This window comes from Schistocerca serialis, chromosome 4 (assembly GCF_023864345.2).
Source record: "Schistocerca serialis cubense isolate TAMUIC-IGC-003099 chromosome 4, iqSchSeri2.2, whole genome shotgun sequence".
NCBI classification, from domain to species: domain Eukaryota; kingdom Metazoa; phylum Arthropoda; class Insecta; order Orthoptera; family Acrididae; genus Schistocerca; species Schistocerca serialis.
Window position 1 is genome coordinate 361,720,626 of NC_064641.1, and position 16,126 is coordinate 361,736,751.

Consider the following 16,126-nt stretch of genomic DNA (forward strand, 5'->3'; position numbering starts at 1 on the left):
CAATGAGTAGTTTGAGAATCGGGTGTTCAATCTCATATGTGAAATTCTAGGTGTTATTCCAGTGAATCCACTCACTAGGTGCTGTACCAAATTCATGGTGGCTCCCTGGACCATGGTAGAAAATTATCCAGCTTCCCATATCAAGCACTCTATGTCCAGTCCATCACAGTTCTTGTAGGGCAATTACGCCTGCCTTGGTTTTATCGAATTGATCTTGCGGCGACCTCAGGGCTCGCACCCTATGTAGTGATTGTATGTTCCAGGTTCCAATAAACACATTTTTATTTTATTTTTTTTCATTTGCCTTTAACAGTGCCATGTCATCTTCCGTAAAACTGTCCGGCTTCTTTACTTTGAGGTTCCTGAACAAGAATTTTTTTACAGAGAGGGGTTGTTAGCCGCTTGCCCAACCCCCAACTAAGAGGACCAGGATTTGTAGGAAGTTTACTCCTTTAGGGAAGCTGGCTTCATTACACCTATAGATCCCTCCCTGCCCTATGTTGTGGGACACACTTTGTCTGGCTCCTTTGTCAAGACCACTCCAGCTTGGGTAACCCTGTCAGTAGTTACGCTACCGCCAACCCAGCTCTTGACTTCATCGGAGCATGCAACCCCCCCCCCCCCCCCCCCCCCCTGGCATTGAAGGTGCCTTCAATAAGGTGGTGTCCCCTGGGAGGGGACAAACTCAACTATTATGCTAAAATCTTATCTCAGGCAGCCCACATTGCACAAGCTTTCAATCAGTCTCATAAAAAGTGGGTCTCCTATACCTTGACCCCTGCATGCGACCTTTTGTCAAATTGAAAACTGTGTTGACATCCACACCCTGCCTCACTCCCTTTTCTTCCAACTGCCTGCCCATTTCTTATGGTCACTGATGCGACCACCTATGGTATAGGAGCAGTCATGGCACAAAGGAATAGGGATGGTTCTGAACAGCCTATTGCATATGCATCCAAGACCCTGACCCCAACACAGTACAACTATTCACAGATCAAAAAGGAGGCCTTGGCAATAGTGTTTGCAGTGAAGAAATTTCATGTCTACCTTTTTGGGATACAATTCTCTGTAATAATTGATCACAAGCCGTTGGTGGCATTATTTGTGCCGCGTGTCAGTCTCCCAGAATGAACAGCACAATGTCTCTAGTACTGGTCATTGTTCCTCAGCACCTACAGTTATACTAACCGGTACAAGCTGACAGCCCAGCATTCTAGTGATGATGCTTTGCCCCATCTACCGACTGGATGGACCCTTCAACAGGAGGTCTTCTGCTTCCACATTGATGCTGAACATCAACATACATTGGGCCGTTTTCCCCTTACTGGCAAGTGTGTTACTGCTGCAACACGCCAAGACCCCACCCTGCAACAGGTCCTTCGTTATGTAATCCATGACTGGCCCCATTATCTCACTCGTAGTTTGATGACAGGGCTCTGCCTTTGGAGACAACTTTCTCACTGACTCTTGGTTGTGGGTGGTGTCATCCTTTTGGATACTGAGACATATGCACATTGAGTGGCTATTCTGACAGAATTACATCGCTGGGTTTTGAGTTTGTTCCATTGGGTTCATTGGGGCATGTCCAGTTTGAAGACGCTCGCGTGCTACCATGTGTACTGGACAGGTATCAATGGCGACATCGAAATAATGGTCCTTAGTTGCGCAGCATGCACCCGTCACCATGCAGCGTCCCATCAGTCCTTTGCCCCTTGGCCTATCCTCGCCTCCCTTGGGACCACATCCATCTTGATTTTGCAGGCCTATTCTTGGGTTCTATGTGGTTACTTTGTGGATACTTATTCGGAGTACCCCTCTGTCATAAGCATGGCATCCACCATGACAAAGACCACCCTTACTGCCTTAGCCCAAGTTTTGGCCATTGAAGAGCTCCCTCGCACCTTGGCCTCTGACAATGGCCCACAATTCACGGCCTCTACCTTTGAGGACTTCTGTGCCACCAATGGCATCAAACACATACGTAGCTCTTCATTCCATTCCTCCAGTGGTGAAGTCTTGTCCAGTCTCGTCCAGACATGTAAGCAGCACATGGAGAAGGCTTTCGAATCCTCTGCCACTATGACAGCCTTTACTTTCTTTTTGAGGACTTATCGCACCACACTGATTAACAACCATAGCCCTGCAGCGCTCTTCCTTGGTCTCCAGCCTCAGATCTTGCTTCATCTGCTGTCACCGTTGCCATCGGAACCTTGCTTGCATCCCCCAGATGTTACACCTCTGGCATGGCCATGCGGGCACACTCCTAGGGGAGTGCTGTGACTTGGTCGCCAGCAACAGTAGTGCCCAATCACAGGTGATGAGTTATGTTGGTCCACACACAGAAGGGGCATGAGCACCATCACCACAATCAGCTTAGGCTGCAGACACAAGCATCCCCTTTGCAGCCCCTCTTCCACTGCCTTCTGGTGCCGATGTGCCACAATGACCAGAACCTTGGGCGGCTACTGTAGATGTCCCATTGCCACCCCACTCTGCCCTCTGGCTTTCTGTGGATCAGTGGTTCCCCTCGGAATGCCCATCTCCAGCGATGTTCCGAGGGGCACCGCTGACTGCACTTTCTCCATACAGCCTACAGTCAATGCAGCTGCACCTTCACAGGCACCTGCATTTCACCTTCCAGGGCATTTACGCCACTAAGCACCAGTTTTGGGGAGGAGGGAACAGGTATCAGGCCGCGTGGATGTTGAATGCCCACAAGTACAAATGGATCTCGATGGCCAATAGAGGGCAGTGTTGCCGCAGCACTGCATTCGCCTAGTGGTGCTCCACCATCTCACCATGTGAATACATCAGCCCATGGTGTCCCTTGCAGCCAGCATAAATACCACTCACTCAGTCATCTACTTCCTCTGATAGGTTCGTTTTCTATCTCCTCCATACTACTGACTACTCACCAATGACTTCGTTTTGTTTTTGGTTTTTCTCTCTGCTCTTGATTTGAATTGTGGTTGTACTTGATCTTTTGACAGCATTGTGTCAAACGTTCGACGCACTTTGTTGTAGCGTATATTGTTTTGCACTTATTGTGTCGGGTCCACTGTTCATCTTCTCTGTCGCCCTCTACAGCACGGGTTTGAGTCCTGTCTGCAGGCGGTCTTCCTGCCTTGCCTTGTCATCATTTCTTGCCTGTTGACTGACATGTGCAGTGGTATCCTGTGGCTCATAGACAATGCAGTAAGAAAGTCGCAAGTGTGACAGTAAAATACAGACCATCTGTAATTAAAATCAGGAAATTCTAACGCTTTTGGCCCTACTATAATTAACAAAATAAATATTTGACTTGAAGCATGTAAGCAAGGAAAATGTTGTAGGAAAGTTCTTGTAGAATGTCAGTACTTTTCAATTAAAGGAGACTACTCACCTAAAAGCAGCAACATGGAGTTGTCTTTATTATTATTTCTTTATTTATTTCTCTCTTTTGTGGGTGCTTATTGACAACTCAACACTTCTGCTTCTCAGTAAGTGTCTCCTTTTCTCTGAAAGTGCACATAAGCAAGAAAAAGTTTAAGAAAGGTTTCAAATTATGCTTGAAGTTTGTTGGAAGTCACTGTGTGCTCCCTTTATGAAACACTTGCTGAATTGTAGTCTATTTTCAGTAAGTGGTGCCCCACGGCTCATAGATATTTGAAAAGTGTCAGGATTATCATCTTGCACTGCTGAGAAAATCTATATTTAAAGAGTCAGTTTCTTTCATCTGATCATCATCAGGATCCGGTACACCAAATTGAAACAAAACATAAATATCATTACAAAGTTAAACTGCCACAGATCTGTTAACTGATGTAAATGTTAACAACAGCACATACATAATAAAATCTTACCCTTACATAAAACCATTTACAGCATCATATTAGGCAAATACTGATGTCAGATAATAATACCACTAATTTAGCACTGAAAAGAAAAGTATGACATAAATGGTGATGTAACCCAATATCTAATATAATCTGAGAGTTTTGCACTCCATTTTAAACAAAAGCAAGTTTTTCATGCATCTCAGTGTTTCTGATGTCATATCTTGTGAACTATGTGTTGTACAGTGATAAAATATTGCATATACAGTCAGTGAAATATTTAAATATTGTTTGCAAACTATATTACAAATAGAGTGGGTAGTGAATAAGTAATAAATTAAAACATCATGTGTGATGCTGAAGTTTTACCACATGAACAGTACAATTGTACTAGACAATAAACTTTTTTTTTTCTTCAACATTTTGTGTGTGTGGGGGGGGGGGGGGATGTTAGTGAGAAAAAGTTTCATAAAGATTTGAAATTAGTGTAAAGTTTGCTGGAAGTTGCTATGTGCTCTCATTCTCACACACTGTATAAAATGAAATGAAATGAGCATATGGCATTTTTGACTGAGAGACCCCGTCTGGTGTTGATGAAGAATGAAGTCTATCTCCATACCATCAGTCATGCTACCTCAAGAAACACAATTCTGTCTGTAATTATTGTCTTATTGTGTTAAACTTACCATAAGATTACAACTCTGGGTGAGTACACTATGACAGCATTTTAAATTTTCGAATTTGGACAATAATTACACGAAATATTCAAAATGAACTTTTTGTTGCTCCTGTAAGCCTTTAGACAGGCAGCCTGCAACTGGTAATGGTTCTAGGATAGTCATTTATTAGTGTAGATTGTTTTAAAAATAAATAGAAGGTATTCCACTGAAACTATTAAAGTATATGCACAAACGTACTCACATTTTAACAGCGAAATATAAACATCTGCAAAGAGGTACGGAAATGTTAAGTGCCAGTAAATGTCTGTTCAAGATTATAGTGGTAGATACTAAAACTGAATAAAGACTGAAGAACAATGTTTTAATAGAATATTATGCATATGACACCAGAATTGACAGAGTTCTACAGTAATAGAAATTTCCGAGAAGAACTACATATTTGTTCTTGACACATTCTTCCAAAAGAAAGCAAATAAAAAATAGATTTGGCAGGAAGCAAATGTAACAAAAAATGAAATCTCTAGTACTTTATCAAGCAATAAATAAATTGCATCAAAATGAAAATTCGCTTGTGAATGCTGTAGTATTACAGAGAGGTAGAATGTTGTCTATTACAGAAAAACCCCATTTTTACATTCCCACATTTTATATTTTCCCGCATTTTACATTCATTTTTGTTGGGCCTAACAGAATTCCTATTCTCTGCATCGGTGCTTGCCCAACATCAGTGATTCTGTGTTACATTTCCCTCATTTTAAGTTTTCTTTGACAATATCACAACCTTTAACACTGACTTTCCTGCAGATTTCTGCAAAAAGTGCATTATATTCTTGCTAAAGTCAGCCTTGGAACAAAGCAGGAAAAGCAGACTGTATGCAAAGCTATTGATCGTGTAACATAGTGTTAGTGCGGTAAGTAAGACTTTCATTGTCTGCATATTAGGTCATGGCCGCTTATATTACAGGTTCACAGTGTTTGGAAGGGTGGGGAAATGTGCTGAGTCTCAGCCTTAATGATAATCACGATCTGATGATAGTGACTCTGACAGCTCTCTTCCTTCAGCTTATTACATTATATTACAACAGCTTTAATTAATTTCTCAGTCATTTTATGAAAAACACCGCTTTTGAAGACTTTCATGAATTGTTTTTTCTTCTAAGTGAAATACGCTCATCCGTATTAGGTGCAAAGTCTTAGGTTGGCACGACTTGATGTCAGACATAAACTTCCTCTCAAGATGCTCTTTAACATGATGTATTATCCAGGACATCCCTGAACTGAGTGACTGTCTTGTTGGCAACAAGCCATAGATTTCATTCCTACTATTCTCTTTTTACAAAGACTGCCAGCTTTAGTGTTTTAACCAATATTGTGTTACAAGTTTCATTTACTTAATTGGATAGATAAAAAATCTACTCACCAGGTGGTGGCAGAATACACACATAAAAGACAGTTGTAATTGGCAAGCTTTCAGAACCAGTGGCTCCTTCATGCAGAAGGGTTGAAGGGGAAGGAGGAGGAGTGAAGGAAAAGGACTGAAGAGGTCTAGGAAATGGGATTGAATTCAGGAAAGTCACCCCGAACCGCGGGTCAGGGGAGACTTACGGTAAGGGATGAGAAGGAAAGACTGATTGCTGGGGACTGCATCGGATGAGATTTGAAAACCTGAGAACTTAAAAGAGGAAGACAGGGTAATATGTAGACAGAGATTATTGCTTAAACATAATGCATGAGTTAATAAGAGTGAAAAGTTAAGTGCATTGTATGTAATGGAGGTGCTAGTGGGGTGGTGAAAAATAGATGGGAAAGACAATGAAAGATGTAGAAAATTAAAACAGAATGAAGCAAAGAGTAGTTACAGTGAAGTAATGCTGAGATGGAAAAAAATTAATCTAAGTTAAGGCCAGTTGGGTGGGGAGAACCAAGGACATGTAGTGCTAGTTCCCACCTGTGGAGTTCTGAGAAACCGGTGACTGGGGGAAGAAACCAGATGACATTTGTGATAAAACAGGCACCGAGGTCACGAATGTCATGTTGTAGAGCATGCTCTGCGACACTATATTACAAGTTGCCAGTATACACCCTCTGTCTATGCCCATTCATCCTAATTGATAATTTGGTAGTAGTCCTGCTGATGTAGAAGGCTAAACAGTGTTTACATAACAGTTGGTATATGAAGTGTCGTTTCGCAGTTGGCTCTCCCTTTGATAGTATATGTTTTGCCAGTTACAGGTCTATCATAGGTGGTGGTATGTGGGTGAAGAGGGCAAGTTTGCAGCAGAGACAGTCACATGGATAGGAGCCATTGTCCTATGCACCCTCCTACCACCACCTATAATAGCCCTGTAACTGGCAAAACATATACTATCAAAGGGATAGCTACCAGTGAAACGACATGAAACGACATGTCATATACCAACTGTTATGTAAATACTGTTCAGCCTTCTACATCGGCATGACTACCACCAAATTATCAATTAGGATGAATGGGCATAGGCAGAGGGTGTATACTGGCAACTCGCAATATCCTCTTGCAGAGCATGCTCTACAGCGTGACATTTGTGAGCTCGGCGCATGTTTCACTACGTGCGCCATCTGGATTCTTCCCCCAGAACTCAGCAGATGGGAACTAGCACAACAACATCTCCTTGGTTCTCGCAGCCCACCTGGCCTTAATTTACATTAATTTCTTCCGTCTCTGCATTTCTTCACTGTAACTACTCTTTGCTTCACTCTGTTTTAGTTTTCTACACCTTTCATTGCCTTTCCCGTCTGTTTATCACCATCCTCCTCCCACCTCTATTACGTACAATGCACTTAGCTTTTCACTCTTATTAACTCATGCAAGATGTTTAAGTAGTAATCTCTGTCTGCATATTACCCTGTCTTCCAACTTTAAGCTCTTAGGTTTTCAAATCTCATCCAATGCAGTCCCCAGCAATCAATCTTTCCTCCTCATCCCATACGGTAAGTCACCCCTGACCCGCAGCTCTGAGTGGCTTTCCTGAAATCAACCCCTTTCCGTAGACCTCTCCTGTCCTTTTCCTTCTCCCCTCTTCCTTCCTGTTCAACCCGTCTGCCTGAAGAAGGAGCACTGGCTCCGAAAGCTTGCAAATTACAACCGTCTTTTATGTGTGTGTTCTGCCACTGCTTGATGAGTAGCTTTTTTATCTATCCAATTAAATAATTTTGTCAATAATTGATTGTTTTTGTTGTTCAGTTTCATTTACTGTAATTTTTTCTCTCACATTAGAAAACTACATCTTTTTAATGTGGTTTGATGAAAGACTTTTGCTTCTGTGTTCTATTTACACCATTGGACATAATCAGAATGAAGAGGGAAATCTGCATGTGCATTTGTACATGTCAGCACTCGGGCAGTGCCTTTGTGATTATCACAAAGGCAGTAGTCCACACACACACACATTTCCTTCTTTATTCCGATTGTGTCCAGTGGTGTAAGCAAAAAATGGAAGCAAAAGTCTTATGTGAAACCACACAAAAAAGATATTTGTGTTATAATGTGAGACTTAGTGTTGATAAACAATATAAAATTATGGTAAATTAAAGTTGTAACAAAATACTGGTTAAAACACTAAAGTTGGCAGTCTTCATAAACAGAAAATGATAGGCACAAAGTCTACAGCTTGTTGTGTCTCCTGTGCTTCCCTGTATTTTACTCTTTCCTGTGTTTTATACTTTTTTGAGTCAGACTGCTGATAAGTATAAAATGGTGATTTTATTGAATACTTGCTTTCAGGAGATGACAATAAAAGAACTGCAGATAGAACAATTAAAAGTAGGAAAAAAACATTATACCCAGCTTTTGGAACTGTTAATTCCTTCTTCTGTGTGGAAAGATGCCTAGGTTGTGGTAGTCTTAAAGGAGGGATAGCTTACTCAGGTCCCAGATTGAGATGGATCCATGTATTGTGAGGAGGAGGGGAGATACAGGTGGAGGGGTAGCTTTCTCTGACACTTCCTCCTTTATCTTTGTTTTTCTATCCTCTCTGACACCACCTAGCCAGACATTCTATTTCCTTTTAACATTGTTGTTGTTGTGGTCTTCAGTCCTGAGACTGGTTTGATGCAGCTCTCCATGCTAATCTATCCTGTGTAAGCTCCTTCATCTCCCAGTACCTACTGCAACCTACATCCTTCTGAATCTGCTTAGTGTATTCATCTCTTGGTCTCCCTCTACCATTTTTACCCTCCACACTGCCCTCCAATGCTAAATTGGTGATCCCTCGATGCCTCAGGACATGTCCTACCAACCGATCCCTTCTTCTAGTGAAGTTGTGCCACAAACTTCTCTTCTCCCTTTTAATATTAGAATAAATGAGTTGTGCAGAATGTAAAAGTTCTAAACCACTTTTGAATTGCACTTATCACGGACTTGTAAAGTGCATAGTAAAAATATATGCACAGATAGAAGGGAAGAAAAACTTGTAAGACAAGAAACAAAAATGGGTGTTATAAGAATGTATTGAAGCATAGTTTGGTCTACCAGATTACATCACACAGCACTTTAAGCATCTTCAGAAATTAAGATTATCTGGACATAGACCAAAATAGTATTTACTTAAGAAACAGCAAAAGATGCTGTAATTTTAGTTCTATAAAGCAGGGAAACAAAGAATGAACATATGTTACTGGAGGATAACAAGAATCACTTCAATGTGCTGACGGCACTGTACACTGTAGTGCAAATACATTTCAAAGAATAATGGAAGAACTTAATAGAGCATATTTAAAAGTAGGTATGAAAGTAATTCTTCAGTTCTGAAAGTCATTAAACTAAGCCGAGATAATTTATAATCCACACATCAAAAAGTAAACTCCAAAAACTAACAGCATAGTTACAGAATCAGCAGATGAATGGGAAAAGAAATAAACTGAAATGTGAAAATGGCTTGAAGTGCTTGTGACAAAATAAATATTTTTGAAAGAGTGTGATCTCAAGTAAATAACCAAAAGCCACAAAATGTCTCTTCAGTGCCTCTTTTTTGAAATGAGAGTGAACAGTGACTTTATCCAATTGTTTAGAATATTTCATTATTCCAGTGCTCTCTGTTGAACTATTTTAGTTGATTATTTATTCCGCAATTATTTATCTCAGTATTTGTCATTTCAGAATCTACATCTACACTCTGCAAACCACCGTGAGGTGCATGGTGGAGGACATCTCCCATTGTACTAGTTATTAGGATTTCTTCCCATTCCATTCGCACATGCAATAATTATTCTGATCATATATTCAAGATCCCTGCGTGAGCGACACGTAGGAGATTGTAGTATATTCCTAGAGTCATCATTTAAAGCTGGTTCTCAAAACTTTCCTAATAGACTTTCTCGAGATAGTTTACATGTGTCTTCAGTAGTCCACCAGTTCAGTTCTTTCAGTACCTCTGTGCACTCACCCATGGATTAAACAAACCTGTGACCATTTGTGCTGCCCTTCTCTGTTTTCTTTCAATATCCCCTGTTAGTCCTATTTTGTACAGGACCCACACATTTGAGCAATATTCTAGGATGGGTGGCAAGAGTAATTTGTAAGCAATCTCCTTTGTAGACTGATTGCATTTCCCCAGTATTCTATCAATAAAATGAAGTCTGCCACCTACTTTAACCACGACTGGGCCTACGTGATCATTCCATTTCATATCCCTACGAAGTGTTATACCCAGGTATTTGTATGAGTTGGCCGATACCAACAGTGACTCTGATATTATAGTCATAGGATACTATGTTTTTATTTTTTTATTTTGTGAGGAGCAGTTTTACATTTCTGAACATTGAGAGCAAGTTGCCAGTCTTTGCACCACTTTGAAATCTTTTTAAGATCTGACAAAATATTTTTGCAGCTTCGTTCAGATAGTACTTAATTATAGATAACTGCATCATCTGCAAAAAGCCTGGTGTCCCTATTAATACTGTCTGCAAGATCAGTAATGTACAACATGAAAGCAATGGTCCCAACGCATTTTCCTAGGACGCACCTGAAGTTACTTCTACATCTGACGATGACTTTCCATCCAGCTAACATGCTTTGTCCTCCCTACCTAAAAGTCCTCAGTCTTGTCGCAAATTTCACTTGATACTCCATATGATTGTATTTTTGACAATAAGCGTAGGTGTGGTACTGAGTCAAATGCTTTTCGAAAATCAAGAAATACTGCATCTACTTGACTGCAGGAAAGTGTGAGTTAGTTTTCACAAGAATGATGTTTTTGGAATCTGTGCTCGTTGGGATTGAGGAGGTTGTTCTGTTCAAGAGACCTCATGAAGTTTGAGCACAGAATATTTTATAAATTTCTACAACAAACAAATGTCAAGGCTATGGGATGGTAGTTTTGTGGATCACTTCTGCTATCCTTGTAGACAGGTGTGACTTGTGCTTTTCTCCAAGAACTGGGCACAGTTTTTTGTCCGAGGTATCTACCATAGAGTATAGTTATAAGAGGGGCTAACTCAGCTGCAAATTCAGTATAGAATCTGATAGGGATTCCATAAGGCCTTGGAGCTTTGTACAACTTTAATGATTTCAGCAGTTTCTCAACCCACTGACACTAACCCTTAGTTCATCCAACTTTTCAGTGGTACGAGGATTAAATCAGGGCAATTCTGTTGGGTTTTCCTATGTAAAGGAACATTTAAGAACAGAGTTAAGCATCTCAGCTTTTGCTTTGCTACCCTCAGTTTCAGTTCCTGCCTCATTCACTAGGGACTAGACACTAACTTTGGTGCCACTAACAGTCTTCACATAATGTTTGAAAGTAGTCTTCTTTAGTGAAACAGTTTCAAAATCTGAATTCAGAATTTTGACCTTCTCTGTGTTCATCCTCAATTTCAGTGCTGGTGTAATAATTGAGTGACAATTAAATATCTTAAGTCCATTTCCTGACTTTGTATCAGATCAGAATGTCTTAAGATATTTCATCAGGTTGGCAAATAGAAATTTGACTTTTGAATTTTTTAAAGTCAAGACCAACAAGTCATAATCGATCATACAATATAGGCTTTCACAGCCGGTGTTGTCTTCAGTTAAAACTTCCGGGCTGAGAGGTCACGGTCGATGTATAAAATTTCCACCTAACGTTTTGTCTCCATCTGCGGGAGACATCTTCTGAAGTCATTCGGCTGCTGCCACTGAGGCTCCAGGTACTCTCGCATTTATAGAGCACATAGAGGACACGACCATTCGTCATGTGATCCTGACGTTATGCCTATCTTTGGAAGGCGTCATCATTCTCGATTAAGAGTAATCGATTGTCATTCTGCTGGCGCAACGTCAACATCCATATTTTGTCCAACTATAAAACTTCGTATTTTCTAATAAAATTATTATAGTGTTTGTGAATCTCTATTGCTTCTCTATACATGCGGGGATGATAATGGAATGTTCATGCTATAACACTTGTCTCATTCAATTTAATTTCGTGGTTCCCATCTCAAAAAACATGCTCAGCAACGGCCGATGAGAACCACGAAATTAAATTTAATGAGACAAGCGTTTTAGTATGAATATTCCATTATCATGCACACATGTATAGAGAAGCAATAGAGATTCACAAACACCATAATAATTTTAAAAGAAAAGATGAAGTTTTAAAGTTGGGCAAAATATGGATGTCAACATTGCGCCAGCAGAATGACAATTGATTACTCTTAATCAAGAATGATGACGCCTTCCAAAGATAGGTATAATGTCGGTATCACATGATGAATGGTGGTGCCCTCTATGCACTCTATAAATGCGAGAGTACCTGGAGCCTCAGTGGCAGTAGCTGGACGACTTCAGAAGATGTCTCCTGCAGATGGAGACGAAACGTTAGGTGGAAATTTTATATTTCGACCACGGCCTCTCAGCCCGGAAGTTTTTACTGAAGATGTCTTATTTGATTTTATGTTACTCAGTTTGGCTTTGTTCAGCATTTGCTTGTCAAATAAACTTTGATTATTATGAATCTGTTTGCTTTCATTGCAGCTATAGGACTTTGCTATTTAACTACATTGGGTCTTTCCCAACCCTTGTTACTCTGGTATGTATCTGTCTAAATTTCATTGTACATCACTCATGAATTTACCCATTGATACTCAACATTTTCAGCCCCAGAAATGAATGTTTAATATTGACTACGTGCTTGCTTTTGTTTCTTGTCGCAATTGCTAATCAGAAATATTTTAAAGTCCCCTTTAACTCCTGTGGGCATTGATACTGTAAGAGTCTCACGTCCAATGCTTCTCTCCTCACTGTCTACTGAAGATTAAGGAAGAATGGACAGAAGAGCTGTGTGATGAGGTTAATACAAGTCACTTAGTCAGTTGATTATTAAGAAGGTCTGAAGGAGGAAACTACTGTTCTCTTTTGATAAACTTGTGTTGTTGTAAGTTCTGCATGTGCATTGATAGCAAGAGGGAGATGGAAGGAGTATTATACATCACCTACACAGATGGCTCTTTCTACCTAAAGCTGTTGTGCTTGCTGTGGAAACCATGACACATTAGCAAATGGATGTCATGTAATTTAAAATGTGTTTCTTGAAGGGAAAAGAAGAGGTGCCAATTATGTGTCATTCTGCTCTCCTGACCTCACAAACACTGTTCATTGTTGACAATTTTGCACTTCGGTGATCAGTGCCTGAAAGAAAGTTGTGCAGATGAGTATTTAGCCTGGGAAACTAAACTTTGCAAAGCTGTCTGTTTTGAATGTAAAAGACTGGTGGTACTGCATCACTAGAGAGATCCTCCTTTCTGGTAATACCCTCAGACTGTGTAGCAGGCAGCCTGTTTTCTGGTCGACTGAGGAGTGCCACTGTGGAATCAGAGATAAGTATTTGTGGCCCTTTTTTTTTTTTTTTTTTTTTTTTTTTTTTTTTTTTTTTTTTTTTTTTTTTTTTTTTGTGAGTATTCAGTTGTGTAACATCTGTTGAGCTCACTCAGACTGTGCAAAGAAGATTAATATTTTAATAAACAATACTTCCAGTATTATCAATAGTTGCCTTTAATCCACCCCATTGGAAAAAATTTATCTCGCCATTGCTCTATCAAACACAGAGCAAAGTATGGTGCTGATAGGGGATTCAGTATGCGCAATTTTTCCCAAAATTGTTTCAAGACATCGGCATGGCTAGGTTGCCTGAAGAACCCTTTGCAGGTTGAGGACTGAAGTGGAGAGATTCAATTCCAGGGTAATTAAATGGGATGTACTAGGAATCTGAGAGCCCATTTTCAGAACACTAAACTGGTAAAATGAAGGTGTAGTACTTGTTTAATGGAACACATCTGAACCATCTTCATTTTGTGGATGGCATTGTATTGTTTGCCTTAAGGGCCAATAAACAACAAATAGAACAACTTAAAATAGCAGGTTTCTGTGTAAATATAAATGAAAATAAGGAAAAAACTTTATGATAAGACTGAAATAATTTACGATGGCTATGTCAGAAAGAAAATAACACAAATTAACAACTGAGTCATAGAAGCAGTTGATAACAACTGAATGGAAGACAAATGAAACAAACAGAAGATTGAAAGTGACTGTGGCTATTTTGAGAAAGTAAATAGATTTTTCAAAGTGAAGATTATGGTGTGCCCAACATGGTAAGGTTACAGTTGGTGTTTTTGCTTATCTTGACTAGTGGTAATGAGACCTGTGCTTGTAATACAGAAATATTGAAAAACTGAGGCATACACAGTGAAAAATGAGGAGATGCTTGTTAGAAATTACCAGAAGAGACAGGAAAACAAATGGAGTTGAAAGAAGAGCAACACATTTTGCATTACTGAGAAAGAGGGGAAAGAGTATTGGACACAATACAGGATTTGGGGGTGGATGTCATTAAAACCAAGGTGTTCCTCATTGTGGCGGGATCTTCTTGTGAAATTTCAATCACCAACTCTCTCCTCTGCAAACAAAAATATTTGATTGGCGCTGGCCTACATAAGGATAAACGATCATGATAACAAAAAAGGGAAACCAGAGCACACGTGGAAAGATATGGGTGTTCATTTTTTCTGCGCACTGGTTGAGAATGGAACAACAGAGAATTACTGTTAAAGTAGCTCGATGAACCCTATGCCAGACACGTAAGTGTAATTTGCATTGTATTGATGTAGATGTGAAAAGTATCAGCAAATAGAGTGGAGTGGAAGATGTGATTATGATGAAAATTAAGTGGACTTGAGTGAGATAAATAGCCACCAGATGGGTGTTAGTTGGACCTACAAATTTGTTTCCCCCCATATTCGAAGAAATAAGGCAAAACCTAGACTGTGTCCTAATGGGACAAGATGTAAAATGTGTCCTGACGAGAATGACATTAGATAAGATGCAAGAGCGGTATAGATTTGTGTATTTGTGTCTTTAATTGCATGGAAAAGTCTAAAGGTAGCATGTATCTACCAGTGAATGTTCCATGACTAGTGGTGGTGGGGGTGTTAATAATGATCATCTTATGTTAGTTTTTCAGGGTTGATAAATCTGAACTGAACTACGGTGTCCTGCAAATACCCCAAAGCTATTAGAACTGTTGCATTACTTCTGTTCTATTCTGTCAACAAGCTAATAAATGATTTTTGCCACAGTATTGATTAAATGTCTCATATCAACGCAACCTGTGCAACACTGTGTTGCCTTGTTGACAATATTTGTAAGAAATGGATTTAATAAATAGTGGGCACACTGAATAACCTTTGTTTTGGAAGTATATAACTTAATTTTGTTGACCTGTACTGTAGGCACTAGTATATTATTAATAATTAATATTACTTGCATTTCTACAGCTATTACTATTACTGACAATTGTTAGAGTTGTTTCTGCTGATACTTAAATCCAAGTTTAACTGTCAACATTCCATGATATGTAGTTGACCACATAAATGTAATGAATGAATTTTTTTGCTTATTTAAGGAACTTTAAATTTAGTTAGCGCAATTTCAGATTTTATGCAAATTAATTTTTAATTACAGTAGAACATGGCAGTGAAGTCAACCAATGTTATTTTGAATAAAGATCATTCTGTAATATAATATTTTGTCAGTACCTTCACATGTGTTGTATTTAAGACTATTATGTGGAAAGAAGCTTCTGTATGAGTCCAAATTAAATTTCAGGTCACGCAATGTACGTGGATTACGTGCAATGTGGAATCGAGGGGAACCATTAACATTTACCAAGAGATGGAATCCATTTAATAGTGATATACCTTTTACAACATATACATCTCACCCACTTCTGTGGCACAAAGGTAAGTTTAATATAGACTATACTTTGTCAGCATGGTTCATGTATGTGTGTTGCATAGCTTTCAGTGCTTCTGATCTGAAGTACGCAAACCCCTATACAAAGTGAACATCATGCTTGTTCACTCAGTTTCAAAGTATGGAACCACTTTAACTTCAGGAAACTCAGATTTTTAAAGTGTTGCTGATGTAATACTTTCGTGTTTGTTACAATGGCATTTACTTTCAAGGCCTCTGTTCAAATATTGCAAATAAAACATTGAAACTGTATGTATATACAGACAGCCCTCTTTCTCATGGTCATTTGGTGCCTACGAACTACATTCAGGGTTGCCACAAGTTCTGGAAATCAGGGTAATCAGGGAATTTCAAATGTATCAGGGAAA

General features: G+C 39.5%; 1 protein-coding gene across 2 annotated transcripts in view; it reads left to right on the forward strand.

Moving 5' to 3' along the window:
* The window catches only part of LOC126474163 (tumor protein p63-regulated gene 1-like protein), a 110,028-nt gene that overhangs the window by 51,587 nt on the left and 42,315 nt on the right, over positions 1–16,126 (forward strand). For both annotated transcript variants that reach the window (XM_050101620.1, XM_050101621.1), the window contains one exon: positions 15,612–15,745. In XM_050101620.1, the coding sequence (XP_049957577.1) occupies positions 15,612–15,745 (134 nt within the window). The remainder of the gene's footprint in view (positions 1–15,611; positions 15,746–16,126) is intronic.